Below are 16727 nucleotides of genomic sequence, written 5' to 3' on the forward strand. Positions count from 1 at the left end.
TTCTTTTTTTTTTTAATTGAAGTATTGTTGATTTACAATGTTGTGTTAGTTTCTGGTGTACAGCATAGTGATTCAGTTATACATATATATTCTTTTGCATATTATTCTTCATTATAGGTTACTACAAGCTATTGAATGTAGTTCCCTATGCTATACAGTAGGACCTTGTTATCTGCCTTGTGTATAGTAGTGTGTGCTGATTTCTTACTAACTATATAGATTAGAGAATCTGATATTTATGTCAAAATTGCTGTTCTTAGAGGGGAGAGTTTAGCTCAATGGTAGAGTGCATGTTTGGCATGCACAAGGTCCTGGGTGCAGTCCCAAGTACCTCCATTAAATAAAATAAAATTTAAACATAGCCCTTCCCCCCCCAAAAAAAAACAAAAAAAAATTTCAGTTGCTGTTTTTAGAACTGTACTAAAAATTTGGTTTGTACTTAGTAATAGTTTATTTCATTTATAACAGGAAAATTAAACAATATTATGAAAAAAAGAGGACAACTTGGGAAAAAACTACAGTTTATAATAAGAACATGTATTTCTAGTTGTATCCAACATGAACTGAAAATCTGAGACTAGTTGTGAAGTGTAAGAACAGCTATAAAATTTTAGGTTAAAATTATTCAAAGAACTTTATTTTTGAGATTCAGTGTTAATGTTATCTTACATTATGGAAACAATTCAGGGTCATGAGAGATTATGACCCACCTTCAAAGGCCTGCCCTCACCCCACTTAGGACCCAGCTGCTCGCTCCTCCCTGGGGAGTGAGCAAGGGCACCTGTTACTTTTGCTCCCTCATGCTCCAGCAGGAGCCCAGTGTAATAACTCATTTGGACTTTAACCACACAAATGCTTTAAAATCATTCCACTGGGACCAAATACAGGGGGAGATGGAATGTTTTTCTTAGTGACTTTAGTTAGGACAGGAAAGATATCTCTACTGTCACACTGGGCCTGCTATCCCTGATGTGTCGTTCTCATCTTCAGAATTTCTCTGGCTATTTAGCTGTTGTGATTATTACCTTACCATTTGGCAAGGGAGCCAAACCAGAAGGGTATACCCAAATTTGGGATGTTATTCTTTGTAGCAAAGGTGGAGGTATTTTTTTCAAGCTCTTCAGCCAACAAAGACTTACAGAAAAATGGGATGATTATTTAGCTTTGCACTGGTACCAAAGGGAGCATTTATAAAATCAAGTTATGTGAAACCACTGTTGTCTAATGTGCAATTTCAACGGACCCATCTTTTTGAGAGAAATAAGGGAGGTGGGTTGACATTTAGGTTCCAGAAGACCTCAGAGTGTTCTAGACCACAGGTATTCTGGTGCATCACTGTAATTTCTGTGCTGTTCTTGGCTGTCTTGGTAGTGCTTCTGTTCTCGGTAGCTCCGCAGGGCCAGCACCACACTGGCACCGTACATGATCACCAGAAGACAAGCAAAGGTGGCTGCTGCGCCGTCAGTGCCTGACAGCTGGCAGTTCATCCAGGTGAGCCCCTTGCGGGCGTAGACCCTCTCCCTTGTCCTGCACGTGTCCGTGGAATTGATCTGTAAGGCAGCGTGGAGGTAAACACCGATGCCTACGCAGTAGCCTACCGCTGCAAGAAGGCTGAAGGCGGCCTCCAGGAGGAGCCACTTCCTTGGCAGTTTGTTCAGACTCTTGGCTCCTTGGAGTAAAACACCCAAGGTGAGGACACCCAGCCCCAGAGAAACAGCCACGCCGCCATATATCAGGGGTGCCCGGAGGACCGTGTACTGCTGGTCCAGCTGCCGAACCTGCTCCAGCTCAGTGCCCTCAAATGGTGAGTAATAGTTGTTCCCAAATCCGCCGCCGCTCGCAAAGCTGGCGCTGAATCCAGCAAGGACAAAGTAAGAGGCCACGATACACATGAGAATCATCCCATTCAGTATCACCTCCACTATCTGTATCACACCTAGGAGGAGAGAGATGGCGGATTTAACACTGATGTCACTCACCCAGGAAACTCTCCAGGTCAGGGAAGAGAAATACCACTGGTGGCCTGATTGTAGGGGACATGGTCAGATTCGACATTAACACCCTTGGTTTGAAAACAAAAAAAAAATCCTTGGTTTTTGATTTTCAATACTCATGTTTGAAAACTCAAAATGCCACTGTGGAAAAAAATTGGGCAGTTACTTTAGAAATGAAACATATACTTCCCATGTGACCCTGCAATTGTACCCCTGAGCATTCATCCTAAAGAAATGAAAACTTAGGTCTAATGTCACTGTAGCTTTATTTGTAATTGCTGAGGATTGGAAAACCAAATGCCCTTCAGTGGGTGAATGAATGGTTGAAAATTGTGGTACATCCATCCCATGGGAAACTACTCAGCAGTGAAAAGGAATGAGCTGTTGATACTCTCAGCAACTCAGATGGATCTCAGGGGATTTATGATGAATGAAAAGAAGCCAGTCTCAAAAGGTTACATACTGTATGATTCCATTTATGTAAGTCTCAAAATGGCAAAATGACATAGCTGCAGAGCAGATCCATGGCTGTTGGGGGATGGGGATGAGTGGGAGCATGGGAGGTGGAGGAGTTTGGGGTAGATGTGACTATAAAGGGGAGCACTAGGGATGCCTGATGATGGAACAATTCTGTAGCTGATTGTGGTGATGGTCACACGAGATAAAACCACACGGAACCACACTCACACAGACAGGAGTGCATGTGAAAGTGGTAAAATCTAAATAAGCCCTGGAAGTTGTCAAGTTTCCTGGTTGTGATATTGTACTATGGTCACTACTGGGGAAAACTGGGTTAAGGTTACACAGGATCTCTGTACTATATTAGCAATGTTTTGTGAATCTATAATTATTTCAAAGTTTAAAGGTTTTTAAAAATCAAAGTGACATAATATAAACTGAGAAAAATCACCTATGTCCCTGTCCACCCTGTGCTTTACCTCCAACTACTTCAAGCATTTTCTGATATAACTTTCCAGCATTCCTTTATGCAAATAAAAGCACTCAAATCCGAATTTCATCCCCCGTTCCCGGCTTTTGTCACAAGGGAGCATGCTACACACATGGCTCTGCATCACACTTTTCCACTTACTCTTCCTAGAGGTGTTTTCAGATCAGCTCCTACAGTGTCCACATGCTCAATTATGTGGCCTCCAACCCCACTGTGTGGATGGACCAGTCTATTCAACCAGGATCCTACTGCTGGATACTTGGCCTGTTCACCTGGGGGTTCACTTGCGTGCCAGAAGGCAGTGGAAGCCAAGAGGTGAATGGAGAATGAAAAGCGTGGTTTCCCAGAAATCAGGAAAACCTTCTAGACATAAGGGGTACCACAATCAATGTGTGTAACGTACTCAGGCAGCAGCTACTGGGCTTGCTGATTCTATCTCCTGCTGGGCCCACACGAATTCCTGGGAGGTCCCCAAGGGCCCAACAGTTAAGGGCTCTGACAGTTGAAAAGCTACATTCCTCTAATGTAAATCTGAAAATAACATCAGAGCAGAACTGCCCACTCTCCACCCAGGCACCATAAGCTACTGGCTACTCTCTCCAGACAGCAGAGCAAGCAAATTGACCCAGACATCATTCTGACTCACGGAGAGTAGCTATCTCTGGCACCCAGCACCTTTCTTTGCCTCGCTTTTCCTTCTGCGTGCAGGTTAATGTCTCACTCCCTAAAGGGAAGCAGGGTTCTGTGCTACTACAAGATGGGGACAACCGGAATGTTTCCTTCTGGGACAGATTCTGCCAAACAGCACCATGCAGCACATGTCTGCTAGGCCGAAATGTAATAAATCCATATCTTGTCACTCATTCCATCAACTGCGACAATCAAGAGGAATAACTCTGTTGCCCGGTCCAATGATGAAGGAATGTGGCCACTGAATATTATCAGAGTACCAGCCAGGCCTGACCTGGCCTAGCTAAAAATATCAAAAAGGCTCCAGTATTTCCAAGTGTGCGGTTAGTGCAGAAAGATTCACAGACATCAGAAAAGAGCAGCTTCCTATAGTGGGTGAGACGAATCTCTGGAGACAGCAGAAGGTTCTGTAGAGGGAAGTGGAGACTGAAACAAGACAGGAGACTTGGTTTAAACTAGCATCTTCTTGGGTGAGGCTCCTTTTGTGGCTGATCATTTAATACTCTGCTTCATTATACATCTACAATCTGCCTTTTCACTGTGAATGTGAAAAAAGAACCGAGGAGAGCAAATCAAATTTTTTATTTTTAATTTTTCTAAAGTAAAACTAATACATGTGCAGTCAAGTCCTACATAAAATGAAAAAAAAATTGTTTAAATCTCTCTAGGACCAAAAACTGGTAATACTTTCTCATTATCCTCTAGTTTTCTAATCATATATAAGCAAACATATGTATTTTCTTTTCTAAACCCACATGGAACTCACTTTTTAAATGTGATAAATAAGGAAATAACATTATAAACATATTATAAAGAGAACCATCACCTCCAAATTAAAATTTTTCTTTGGATTTTTATTGGAGCCACATAAAGCAAAGAACACATTCACCTGTACCAAGAATATATGGGACTGTGCCATAAGTCATCATTTAACAAACAATAGGAACCCAGGAAGTTCTGGCCAAAAGTAGCATTCTTCTGCTGGGAAAGATTTTATATTCTTTAATTTTGGATGGATCCTGAATTCTGGATGTCGGGTTGAATTCTTCCTACAATGGCACATTTACAAGAGGTACAAAACACTTATTGAGCTTTCAAGACCATTGTTAAGGGGCTTGTTAGAATCGCTTCTTTACAACTCAGTGAATTAATCTGATTCCTCTTTTCCCAGCCCACGCCTCCCTCCAACTTAAATCTTACAGGACTAGTTTCCCCAGTGCCCCCACCCCCACCCCTATCCAGAGCATTAAGGAAATGAAGGACTGAGAGTTCAGCGTGGAAAAAATTCAGGGCTAATCTGCTTAAGACAGCTGTGTTTGGAGAACTTCAGGCTGAAATGTTGTTTCACGTCTATGTGGCTTTTCATGAACTTTGAAGATAAAAGCCTTCACATTCACTTGGTTGTCTCCCTTTATTTAATCATGAAGTGCATTTTGCTGCAGCACATGCCTTTTCCTTGTTGGTCTTGGGCTCCAGTTTTGGTTGTTTTTGTTTTTGTTTTTGTTTTTTTTAAAGTAATTTTGGTTAGTCTCTCACCACAGAGGGCTTCAGAACCAGGACATATTACATCACAGAGTGCTGCACCAGGGAACCTGGAGCTGGGTCCAGCAAGCCAAAATGGCCTGTTACTTTTCAAGGCTTGGCAAGCTCTACAGCCAAGCATTCCATCACAGACAGCAGCTCAGAGTAACTTCCATCACTCAAGTTCAGCAGAACGTTTTAAAAAGCCTAAAACTCCAGCATTTCTGCTGGCTTCTCTTTCAGCTTCCTGACCTTCTGGTAACCCCTGATGGCCTGCACGGCCCCCAGGGCAAAGACCCCAATGCCCAGGGCAGCAAAGATTCCAGCTCCTATGTCTCCCCCATGGAAACTGCAGCTGAAGCCACTGTACCCTTTGCTCTGGTACAGCGCCTCCCTCTCCTTACACACTGGGGAGGCATAGGCCGCAGAGAGGTTGTGGAAGTAGAAGTACAAAGCTGGGATATACGCCCCGGCAATGAGCACATTCAATAAGCCTTCGATCACCAGCCATGTGGGGCAATGCCACGGGACCCGCAGGACACCCATGGCAATGAGGAGGCAGCAGAAGGCCATGAGGGCTCCGCTGCAGGCCATGGCCACAGTGACCGTGGGCAGCTTTAGCTGGTAGAACTGGACATCCAGCCGCTGTGCTTTCTCCCCAACGGCACCATCAAAACCACTGTAAGCCCCTCCGTACTGGTAGTAGTAAATGCCCCCCAGGCTGGTGATGCCTGTGTAGCCCCCCGTGGAATTGTAAGACACAGAGCTGCAGGCCAGGATCAGCAAGTTCAGGAGAACCTCCAGCATTTGGCAGCAGGCTGCAAAAGAAGGGCGTGGTACCATTTTGAGACATGCTACTTTGCACTTGGAGACTTTCACCTTGAGGCTTATCTTCCAATTGGCAGCTCACACCAGCCAGCTCTTTACTCTGCCCCCTGGGAGGCCTGAGCAGCCAAAGCTGCATTGAGTAGCATTAGATAGTAGAAGGGAACTGTGGTCTCCAGAAATGATGTCAGAAAGACTTTGGACTGAAAAGGGTAACTCTCAAAAGAGCACAGCAACCTGCCCCAGAACTGCAGGACAATGAGGGGCAGAAGGGCAGCTGGTGGTGGTGGAGTAATCAGGTCAGTTAGCAGAAAGAAAGGCATCCTATATGAAAGGCAAGAACATTCTCCGCCTTGGCCCTTCCCTGCCAAAAAGACTAAAAAATAGTTATCTGCTCTTCAGATATGTTTTGTGGCTATCTTCAGTTTGAAAGAAGAAACTTCAAGTTTGAAAGAAGTGATAATACAGTGCTTAAAAAATAGAATGAAGTTAAGAAAAAGCATGGAAGTTATCCATCAAAATGTAAACTGTGGTTCACATGTATTAGATATAAGAAAGACTAAGTTAATTAAACCTACAAGGCTAACTGAATTTAAGAAACATAATTGGTTTTACTGATCCTAGACTTTAACTCAATAAGTATGTTTTAAAGTTTAATTTTGTTTTCTTTTGGTTTCCCTGAAGAGCAAATCCGGGCTGTGATATTTTCCCAGGGCTGGATTCCTCCAGGACCCTTGCTTCTTTACTTGGACAGTGAAAGAGCTCCAGCTCTTCCACCAAAGCTAGCCGCTTTCCTTAAAATCAGCTTTACTGCGCGATAATGTATACACAACAAAGTGACCGGTATTAAGCACACAGCCTGATGAGTTTTGACGGTATGGGCCATGTAATCGTAATCAAGATATAGACCGTTTTCATCCCCAGAAAGTTCCCCAGTAGTCCTCTGTGGTCAGTCCCTCATATTCCTCCTCAGGCAACCACTGATCTGCTTTCTGCCATTATTAGCAATTAGGTTTGTCTTTCTAGAATTCCATGCAAATGCAATCACACACTTAGATATTCTTCTGTTTATGGCTCTTTGCTCAGCATAACATACAGCATAACATAAAGCTCCTGAGCTGGGAGCTGCCCAAGCTGGCACAATTCTGGGGGGTCAGCTGGCTGTGGGATCAGGCCGTTGCATCTCTCTGGCTTTTAGGGAACTAGGTTTTGTGTCTGCGTCCAGGTGGCCTAAGCATGAAGGTGTGTTACGCCTGCAAATTCTCTAACTGAAACCAGGCACTCTCAGATAAGATCTTTATACTCTGCATTTCCCCCTGCAATGCAAATGGCAGAATTGTTTTCTTTGATTATAAAAGTAGCATACATTGATGGTAAAAAAAAGAAAATCTAGATTCAACAGAAACATGTAATATAAAAATTATGTAAAATCCAATCAATGAAAATAACCACTGTTACCATTACTTCTCCTTCTGGACTTTCCTGCCATGTGTGCCTAATTTTTGCTATTGTTTATTTGCTTTTAGGTAAGAACAGGGTTCTGTTCTCTCTATTACATAACCTATTTTTTCTCACTTAATACAGTGTGAACATTTTTTCAACCTCAGCAAATATAAATCTACTTTATAGTTTTAAAGAATGTACAGAATGCCACAATGAATTTAAATAGTCCCAATGTAAAGGACATTCAGGCTTTTCCCCATGTTTTGGGAGCATGTATTTCTTCACAGAGTCTGGGGAGGACAGAGCCCCCATAAGCCCCATATTTCTGTTGTAGCTTTGATCCAATCAGAAAACAAGAACCAGGGCTGGGGGAGACGTCTGGTGACGTGTGTTTTTAAAAATAAAGGCCCAGAGCCTCTCCAGGCCTTACCTGCCCCTTGAAGGCATCTGGCTCACTGAGTCAGCATCCCTCTCTCTTAAGAAGGAGTGCATTTTAGGTCATTTATTCTTCTGATTCTGGCTGAATCCTTCAGATCTGTCTGTTAATGAGTTAACACTCTTAAAGTCAACAGTGATTTGAAATCGACATGAGCTCAGCACTGGGTTAGAGTATTAAATAAGCACATAAAAGAGGGACTGAGAATGGAAGTTGGGGAGGAAAACCCCACAACTGTCCCCCTGAACCTTTTCAGCATCATCACAGGTCAATGCCACTGGCAGTGAGAAGTCATCCAAAACCCAGCCCTCCAGGCTCTAAGTGAGAGACAACACCACTGACTATAGAGATTACAACTCTTGGGGAGAGAACGAAATTAACTTTTTAAGGATGCTTTGCAAGTAACGCTACAAGCTGAATGCAACTTTTTCCCCCCTGCAATTTCCTTGTTACACTGGCCTGACTTCTCCTTTTGTCATTTTCTCCATAATAATGTGATCACCAAGGATCTAAAGGGAGAGGAAAAGAACAAAAGGGAAAAGAGAAGCTGCTCCGAATGCAAATTGGAGGGAGCCAGGAGGGAGCAGGACGTGGACCTTCTTCCCAGGGAATGTGTAACTCATCATCGCCCCTCCTAGTAGTATATCTATACACACACCCACACACACACATGCACAACCTATACACCTATGGGATTCCTGGTTATCTGATATGCCCAAGTGACATTTGTACTTGCTTTTTATCTGATCTTTAACCTCAGTCTTTAAAGATTTTAGTAGGAGTGGATTCTTGCCGGTAAAGGTGAATTCGGGGCTTATCTCTTTTTGTCAGTGTTCCACTGAAACTCCTAAGGATGACTCAGCCCAAACATCAGGGTCTCTGCAGGAAGTTAGAGACAGCCACCGCTGCCTCCCGTTTTTGCCAGTTTGCTGGAAGAGGACATGATTTCATTGATGAGGAAAAGAAGTCACAAAAGATCTGCTCTAAGATGAGCCTGAAAATCTTCAGGTGACCTTTACCCAGGCGTGCATTTCCTGCTTGAGACAAGTTCCCAGCATTTAATGGCTGTTTCTCTCGGCAGAGCACAGCATTGTGTATTTATATGGGTCTCTCTGCATCCAGAGATCTTTATAAGCACTCATTTGTTAGCTTCTGACAGCTGAACCATCCATCCTTTCACTATCTTAACTCAGAACCAACCTCTAGGCCCAAAGCCAAATAGCCTGAGACAATCAAAGCTAAGTCAAGTAGTGTTTTGGTCCAGAGCCTCAGCTCTGCTCATTCCTCTTGGTAAGTCAATCACAGAAGATACCTCTGCGGAGAAACCTGTTAACCAGCCTCTGGCTTATTGCTACTATTTACATCATCAAGAAAAGAAGAAAGGTCAAGTACGTAAACCATTTCAGGCTTTAGAGTCAGGCTCTAAGCTTCAATTCCAGCTCTTCCACCTAACAGCTGTGTGTACCTCTCTGAGATTCAGCGGTTGTCTAGAGAATTAAAAGCAATGAAGTGTGCCAACATATGTAAACTAGAGTGAGGATTCTTGTACCTGCATTGCGTAGAGCTCTTCAGTGAAAGTTCTGTATAATCCTATAATCACGTATATCATTGTAATCATCCTAAGAGACATTTTCAGGTGTTAAGTCCCGTGATTTCTCTCCCCTAGGCTGAGAAGTTACCCTTCATTAGTCACAGGCAGCCTAGGAAAGTTTCTCACCGAATCATGTGAGTCATTAGGCCTCACCCTGACAAACCAGATTTTCTTGATTGCTGGTAAGGCCAGGTCTGGTGCTAGGATGGGAACTCTGGGAAACCACATTTGGAGCTGACACAGGTATTATTTAAGTGTTCTTCAAACTGTGGATTCTAGTAAGTGGCTTTTTGCTTTTGTTTGTTTAAATGAAACAGAATAGGATAGAAACGATCAGTGTACTTGGTACGTAACAGGGTATCGTTTCATGATGTGGGGTGTGTGTGTAAGCACACGCACACGAACTTATTCTTAATGTACAATATACTTCTTACTGTGGGTCTCAGCTAACAATGCTTAAAAGCCATGATGGTGTTTTTGGGCATCAGATCTCCTGTCCTGTGGCATGAGCTCAATCTGGCTGCCATCTCCAGGTGATCTTCCCTCTCTATTTTGGCCTGCCTTGCCAGACGATTGCTGGCGGCCAGACCCCGAGCACAAACACAGGAAACCTCACTGCCCCTTTCAGACATTCCTTCCTATTTTTTTTTCTTAGATAGCATGGAAACGAAGATACTAGGAAGCCAAAAGGGAAGTCTGCTTGAATTTTTGCTTCACCGGCTTGGACCCCTTGCAGAACCACCAGCAATGGTGAGTAAATGGTCAAACTGCCTTCATAATGGCTCACCTCTTCCGGTGCACAGGTATCTGCACTTGTGGCATTCCAGGAGTCCTTCAGCCTCTGACTGGTAATACTCCACTTCCTCCAGTTCAGGCCTGGGGTTCGAGAGTGGGTATCTCCCTGAAGTGGGTTCACTATAAACAAAAACATACATAGCCATTAGTGGGCTTCAAATTCAACAGCCTGTTCAATAAGAGAACTCTGGACACCTCATGCTGGGCCCAGACATTAGAGTGTGCAGAACAGAAACAAAATTTGCCACAGTATTTCATACTCCTCTAGAGCATTTTCTGGTTTAGTGGCCGCCCAGGGCATCCAAACACTGGTCCAGTTCCACTAAGCCCATCATTTATCCCTGTAGCTCTGAGCCCTGCCCCTGATGCTGCTTTGTCAGCCTGCAGGAGCCACCGAAGGAGGTGGCTGGGAGCCACATTGGGGAGTGTTTCAGTTCAGCACAGACCAGTCTGCATTCTCAAGACTCTGATGCCCAGGCGGGCATTCTCATCCTTCCCTGTTACTTTGGAAACAGCTGAATCAGCAATAATTCTCCAGGCTGTGAGTGGTACAGTTAACTTTGGATATCTCCATCTCTCTCCCTCTTCCTCTGCCAGCCCTGGCTCATTTATTCTGTTCCTTCTTCTCCCCTGCCCCCCACCCCACCCCCTCCCTACTGCTTTATCCAGCACACCTTGAAGGGGTGGGGGCTGCATTCTACTAGCTAGGCTCCAGGGAGCCTTCTAAAACAGAGATCTCATCATGTATCTTTGGTTTTGAAATCCATAAACTTATCGCCTTGGATAAAGCCCACACTTTGAGCATGGCACAGGAGGGCTCTTGCTCACTTCTCTCTACTTGCAACCTCATGTTCGCAGACCCACCCATAGTGAACTGCCCCCCCCACAAAGGTGACCTGCATGTGCATGCCTCTACGTCACTGTGGAATGTACAGTTTCCCCTCTTGCTCCTTCTCCAGAACTCAGCTTTGAGGTTATCTCCTCTGGGAAACATTCCAGAGCTCAATCAGGGCCCAGGCTTGTTCTCTCTGAATCTTTCCCTTGGAGTAACACATTTCACATGTTCTGCAATTGGCCCATTTCTTTGTCAGTCTCCTACCAAACCATGGACACTATGAGTAGGTCCCTGTAGTCCCTGGCCCTAAATCCCACCCATTGTATAAATGCTTGTCATTGGAAGAGAGACAGACATAAATTGCTCTTGGTTTCACACCACCAACTGTTTGTGAGCAAAAGAAGCAGAAGTATTCCCTTCACTGACTTTGGGGCTGAGGCGGCAGGGGGACCAGGACGCCAGTTTAGAAGGGAACCTAAAAACAAAGCTCTGGATTCTTCCAGGCCAGACAGTTGCAATGCAATGTGGCTTTCAGCAGGGAAACAACAGCCAGTGCCTGTGACTGTATCTGCACACACCCTTTGTCACAGTTTGGCTAGTTAGTTCTAGATAAGGTAACATAAAATCAGGATAGTAGATTTCTCGCTGTGTGGACACAAGTGGGAGAGAGACTGGACATAGGCCTCCAAGACCCACAGCCTGGATTCCCCTGAGGGATGAGGGCAGGGGTCAAAAACCAGAAGGCAGCCATCACTCCAGTACCTACCTGTCTCCTTCTTGGCCTGGCACCTAATCTGGGCATTTGGTAGTATTTGTGGAGTTAGATGGATGTGTGATGAAAAAAGAGCAACTTCCCAAAGGGGAAGTGGGGTCTAGGCCCTGCTCCTCGCCTCCCTTCCATCTTCACCCTCTCCCAGCTCACAAAGTCTTCTGGAACATCACATCGCTTTCACCTCACAGGCCTTATAAGAACTGTGTTCTACGAAGTAGGGATGGCAAAATTTGTTCATTCAGGAGGATGGGGTCTGAAATAACCATGGATTTGAATGAGGCTGCCCCGAAAGACCTCACAGACAAAGGGGGAAATATCTCTGTCCTTCTGTGCAGTTTTAGGTACTTTGAGTTCTTTGGCTAAAAGTGTAGCTTCTCTCAGCTGTCTGTTTTTAAAATGCAAATGCCCCTGGAAGGGCTTACACATTAAACTATTTACTCTCCATTGCTCTGACTTTACTAGGCCCGGGCCTCCAGAAGGGACTTGGGGAGGGCTAGTTTGACAAGGGTCTCAAGCGCCAAAGGGCAGTCCTGTTACCACGTGGGGGGGAGGTCAGGGAGGAGCCTCAGATTAACCCCACCTACCTAGTTTCCTTCCCACTCCTTCCCTTTCTTGTCCTGAAATCCTCTCTTCCTCCACTTGGGCCCCGGCCCTGCCACTGCTAACGGTGTGTGTGTGTGGTGAGGGGGGAGGACGGGACGGGTACTATAAGGTTTTTCCCTCCCTCCAAGGTCTCCTCTAAGAGCTCAAAAGGGAGGAATGGCACTTCTTTTAAACCCGCTTCCTAGGACCAGTAGCCGGGGCCGCAGAGCCGAGGAGAGGGACCTCAGACCCAGGCTTCCTCCGGGCTGAGGTCAAGGGCCCCCCGCAACCCCACCTCACCTTTCTGCTCCGCGGCGTCCGAGGCCCTCCTTCCGCAGGGGCGGCGGCTCCGGGGTTTCCCAGGGCGCGGGCCAGGGGGGCGGGGCCGCGTCCCAGGTCGGCCGCTGGGGTCCGTTCCGCGTCCGCCTCTGGCGGGATTTTTCCCGAACTCTTTGTTCACCAGTGCGATGGTCCCCGGCTCTGTGTCTGTCCTGGCGGGGTTCTCGGTCCCTTTCCCTGTCCCGGTCCCCGTCCCTCCGCCCGCCTCCGTTTCTCTCCCTGCGCCGGTCCCCGGCTCTGTCCCGCTCTCGCTCGGGGTGGCGGTCTCGGTCCGAGCGGGGGTGCCTGTCTGGGTCCCGCTCTCTCGGCTGGGCCCGGGGCTCGCGAGTCCCCGACGGACGTTCCATAGCCCAGTTCAGCGTCCCCGCCCAGAAGCGACCCGAGGGCAACAATCCACAAGTTTCCCCGGCAGGTGGCCAGGCCCGGGGGCGGGGCGGGACACTCACCTGCGCGCACGCGCACTAATCCTGCTGCAGGCACCCCAGCAGGGGGCGCAGCTGAGCGCGACCCCGAGTCCTGGAGCGCATGTGCCTGTGTTGGGTGGGGACCTAGAGGGTCGTGCTGCTTTACACACAGGACTACCGCTTGCCCACTGTGCCCCATAGGTCCTGAAGTAACCCCTCTATGACCCCGCAAGATGGGCATCCCACGGAACCGAGGTCTCAGCACCTTGGGTTTGCTTTCCCAGAATGTAACCACCTACTCCCTCATCCAAAAAATCGATGCAGGCAGCCAGCCACCCATCCACCTATCCATCCACCCATCCAGCCACCCATCCAGCCACAGCCACTGCCCTTCTCTTCCTCCCTCTCCTGCTATCATTTAATTAACTGTGTTGTAGGGACCATTGAGGCCAGTTCATCTATTACAATAGTCCTCAACTTATAAACGTTTATGTAACATGACAAACCACACAGAATTGACAGACTTTTTTTTTTTTTGCCAAGTAAGGATATTTAAAAACAGAAAAATCTCTTGTCTATTAATAAATTCTTTCAACAAATATGTGTGAGCACCTAGCCTAGCAGGTGTGGGAGATCCAGTGGCGAACTCGACTTGTATGGTGCTTCCATGCTAGTGTGTGTGGAAAGGGGAGAACTGCCAATAAACAAAGAAAGAAGACAATCTGACATCTAAATTTTGATCGGTAGGGCAAGTGAGTGGGGCTGAGATGAGGCTGAGAGGTGAAGCAGGAGATGGCATAGGGTCTCCACGGGGAAGCATCTGCATTTTCATTCTAAGAGCAATGGGAAAACATTGACGTGTTTTGAGCCAGGAGAGTGACTTGCTCTGATTTATGTTTTTAAAATAAAGATTATTCAGAGACACTGCTTTGAGAAAGATCCCTGGTGTTCTCCTTGCTGTAAGTAATAAATCTTTCCTTCTCCCCCCAAAATAAAAAATAAAGATTGCTCAGCCTTCCGTGGGGAAGATGGACTACAGGGGCTTAAGAGTAGAAGTGAAAGATGAATTAGAAAGCTACTGAAGCAATCCAGCTGCGGGGTGATGATGGCTGAGTTGATGGTGCGAAGTGGACAGATCTAGGTTGTAGTTTGAAGGAGAACTTATAGGATGGGTAGATGGAGGTACAATTTACTGAGATGGGCAGACTGGATAGAACCATTTTTGGGGAAAATTGGAACATTCCATTTTGGACATATTAAATTTGAGATGGGTATGATTCATCCAAGTGTGGCTGTGCAGTTGCAATTGGATATATGAATGAATCTGAGGTTGGGGACGGGAATGGCTCTGGGGATACTTCATGATATTTCATTGGAGTAAAAGAATTCTCTGATGGAGGGAGGGAGTTAGAATAGAGAAGGCCTTGGACAGAGCTCCACGGAAATCTCACATTTAGAGCTAAAAAAGCAAGACAGTTAAGAAGTGAGGAGTGAGGTAGGAGGAAACCCAGGAGGGAGGGGTCACCAGGCCTATCTGCCCAGACTTCAGCCCCCAACCCACAGAAGCACTACTGAGAGCTCCACCAGCCTTTCTTCCCAGAGTGGAGAGGATGGGGCCAAATCCTAGGATTTTCTGCAAATAATTCTTTGAACAAAGCCCTGTTCCTGGCCTGGGACAAGTGTGGGTATAGAGGAAGCTGCTGAACAAGCAGACACAGGATGGTTTGTGAAGTGGCAAGGTCCTTTCTCTCTCAGACCTTCCTCTGGGCCTCTGGAAAGTTATTTTTTGAATAAACAAACCCCTGTACCAGCTTACCTTTTTGTTTCATTTGTTTTGGTTTGGTTTTATATCTTTACCTTGATCAATTGCTACCATTTTGCCATGTTTGTTCCCTCTCTCTCTCTACATATATATAATGTATATATATATATATAAACTTTTTTTGATAAAACATTTGAGTGTAGGGGAGGGTATTGCTCAGTGGTAGAGCACAGGCTTAGCATGCATTAGGTCCTGGGTTCAATTCCCAGTACTTCCACTAAAAAAACAACATTTGAGTGTAAGTTTCAGACACCTGCTTCTCCCCACTAAATCCTTACACTCAACTTATGTTTGATCATTTCCTTATGATTAAATTCTAATTCAACTTTTTTGGCATGAATAGTAAAATAGATGATGTTAAATCCTTCCAGATACATCCTAATAGGAGGCACAAGAGGTCAGTTTGTCCCACCATTGGTGATGTTACATTTGATCGCTTGAATAAGGGGGTGTCCACTAGATTCTCCATTTTAAAGGAAGCCCCCTCCCAACATAAACACCAATTTGTATTTAATAAGTTTGAGATTATATGTTTGCTCCTTAACCTTCCTTACTTGAATTAATTATTACAATGGTGGTTGCAAAGTTGTGGTTTCTGATTCTATCAATCTTTCTATATTTATTGACTTACTGGCTTCTCTTATAATGAGAACTTCCCCTTACATCTATTGTGATCACCCTGCAGAAGCAGTTTGGATCCCCTCACCCTAAATTTGCTTCTGATGTCAAGACTGATGATACCAAAAATGCACCAACAGGGTATGTTTGTTACCCATATAGTGATGCTTTCTGGGGAGGGCAGAACAGATTCCTAAGTAGGTTTGAAAATGGCTTGAGAAAGCAAGAAAGGGTTACTGGCTTGCGGTTTTATTGTGATTAGGGACTAAGACTGCTGTGAAGATTCTTATATGTGAACTGGGACCTGCTTGGTACCAACTTCCTGTCGGTGTCAGAGATGGGTACCTGGGCTTTCTCATTAGCCTGCGCAAATGTGGGGAAGAAGGGAAGGGGAGTCGTGGGGCTTGAAAAACATCAGCAGTCAGATGTCAAAAATGGAGTCAGACTCTTCATATATTAACTTGATTGACTCATCAATTTTTTCCTAATGATGTGTTATAATCTATTAATTTTTTGTATACTTATGTTACCCGAAAAGGTAAAGACCCTGGTTCTTGTCATACCCAAAAGACAAGTTTACAGTCAGGAGAACATGCGTTGTGTAGGGAAAGATTTTAAAAGATTTATTAAAAAAAAAAAAGAAAAAGTACACCTCCAAGAACAGGAGGCAGGCTGATCCACGGGAGGAAAAGTGGCAGTTTTTGTCTCCCCTTTCTCTTGTACCTGCGCTTAGAGGTGGTCTCTTGATTGATTGATGGCTCTTGTCCCTAGAATGCTTAGTCATGTTTGGTCCCTTTGCGCATGTCCTTACCCATGGTGTACACAGAAAAACCCATGGGAGGTGGAGGGGGGATGGGCTAAACCACGATGTTAATTATAATACAATGAGCACTGTGTTGTGTCTGGTTAAGTCCTTTCTGCTACCACACAGTTGTGGCTGTCGGGTTTTAACCAGTTTCTTGCGGGCACTCATTTAGAAGTAAAGCCCCTTTATGCTGGAAGCGGGCATAATACCATCTTCTGGACCATCCTCCCTCACCTCCACCTATCTGTCAGATGCCTCCACTTATCTAACTACCTAACACTTAAAATTGTCCAAATTTGGCTGATG

General features: G+C 45.3%; 2 protein-coding genes across 3 annotated transcripts in view; one reads left to right on the top strand and one right to left on the bottom strand.

Moving 5' to 3' along the window:
• On the bottom strand, positions 1-13216 carry MARVELD3 (MARVEL domain containing 3). Of its 2 annotated transcripts, none has more exons than XM_072967674.1 (3): positions 12734-13216; positions 10237-10364; positions 1-1936 (listed from the first exon to the last, which is right to left on the bottom strand). In XM_072967674.1, the coding sequence occupies exons 1-3, from the start codon at positions 13117-13119 to the stop codon at positions 1299-1301; spliced, it is 1152 nt and encodes a 383-aa protein (XP_072823775.1). In that variant the 5' UTR covers positions 13120-13216; the 3' UTR covers positions 1-1298. The 2 variants fall into 2 exon arrangements, with proteins under 2 accessions (XP_072823775.1, XP_072823776.1); XM_072967675.1 differs by lacking the exon at positions 1-1936 and adding an exon at positions 4467-5972.
• TAT (tyrosine aminotransferase) overlaps positions 8618-16727 on the top strand; it is a 41343-nt gene continuing 33233 nt past the window's right edge. Inside the window, exons 1-2 of the mRNA XM_072967672.1 lie at positions 8618-9982; positions 10105-10199. Of these exons, the coding sequence (XP_072823773.1) occupies positions 9955-9982; positions 10105-10199 (123 nt within the window). The 5' untranslated portion in view covers positions 8618-9954. The remainder of the gene's footprint in view (positions 9983-10104; positions 10200-16727) is intronic.

The sequence above is a fragment of the Vicugna pacos genome, chromosome 9 (assembly GCF_048564905.1).
Source record: "Vicugna pacos chromosome 9, VicPac4, whole genome shotgun sequence".
NCBI lineage: Eukaryota > Metazoa > Chordata > Mammalia > Artiodactyla > Camelidae > Vicugna > Vicugna pacos.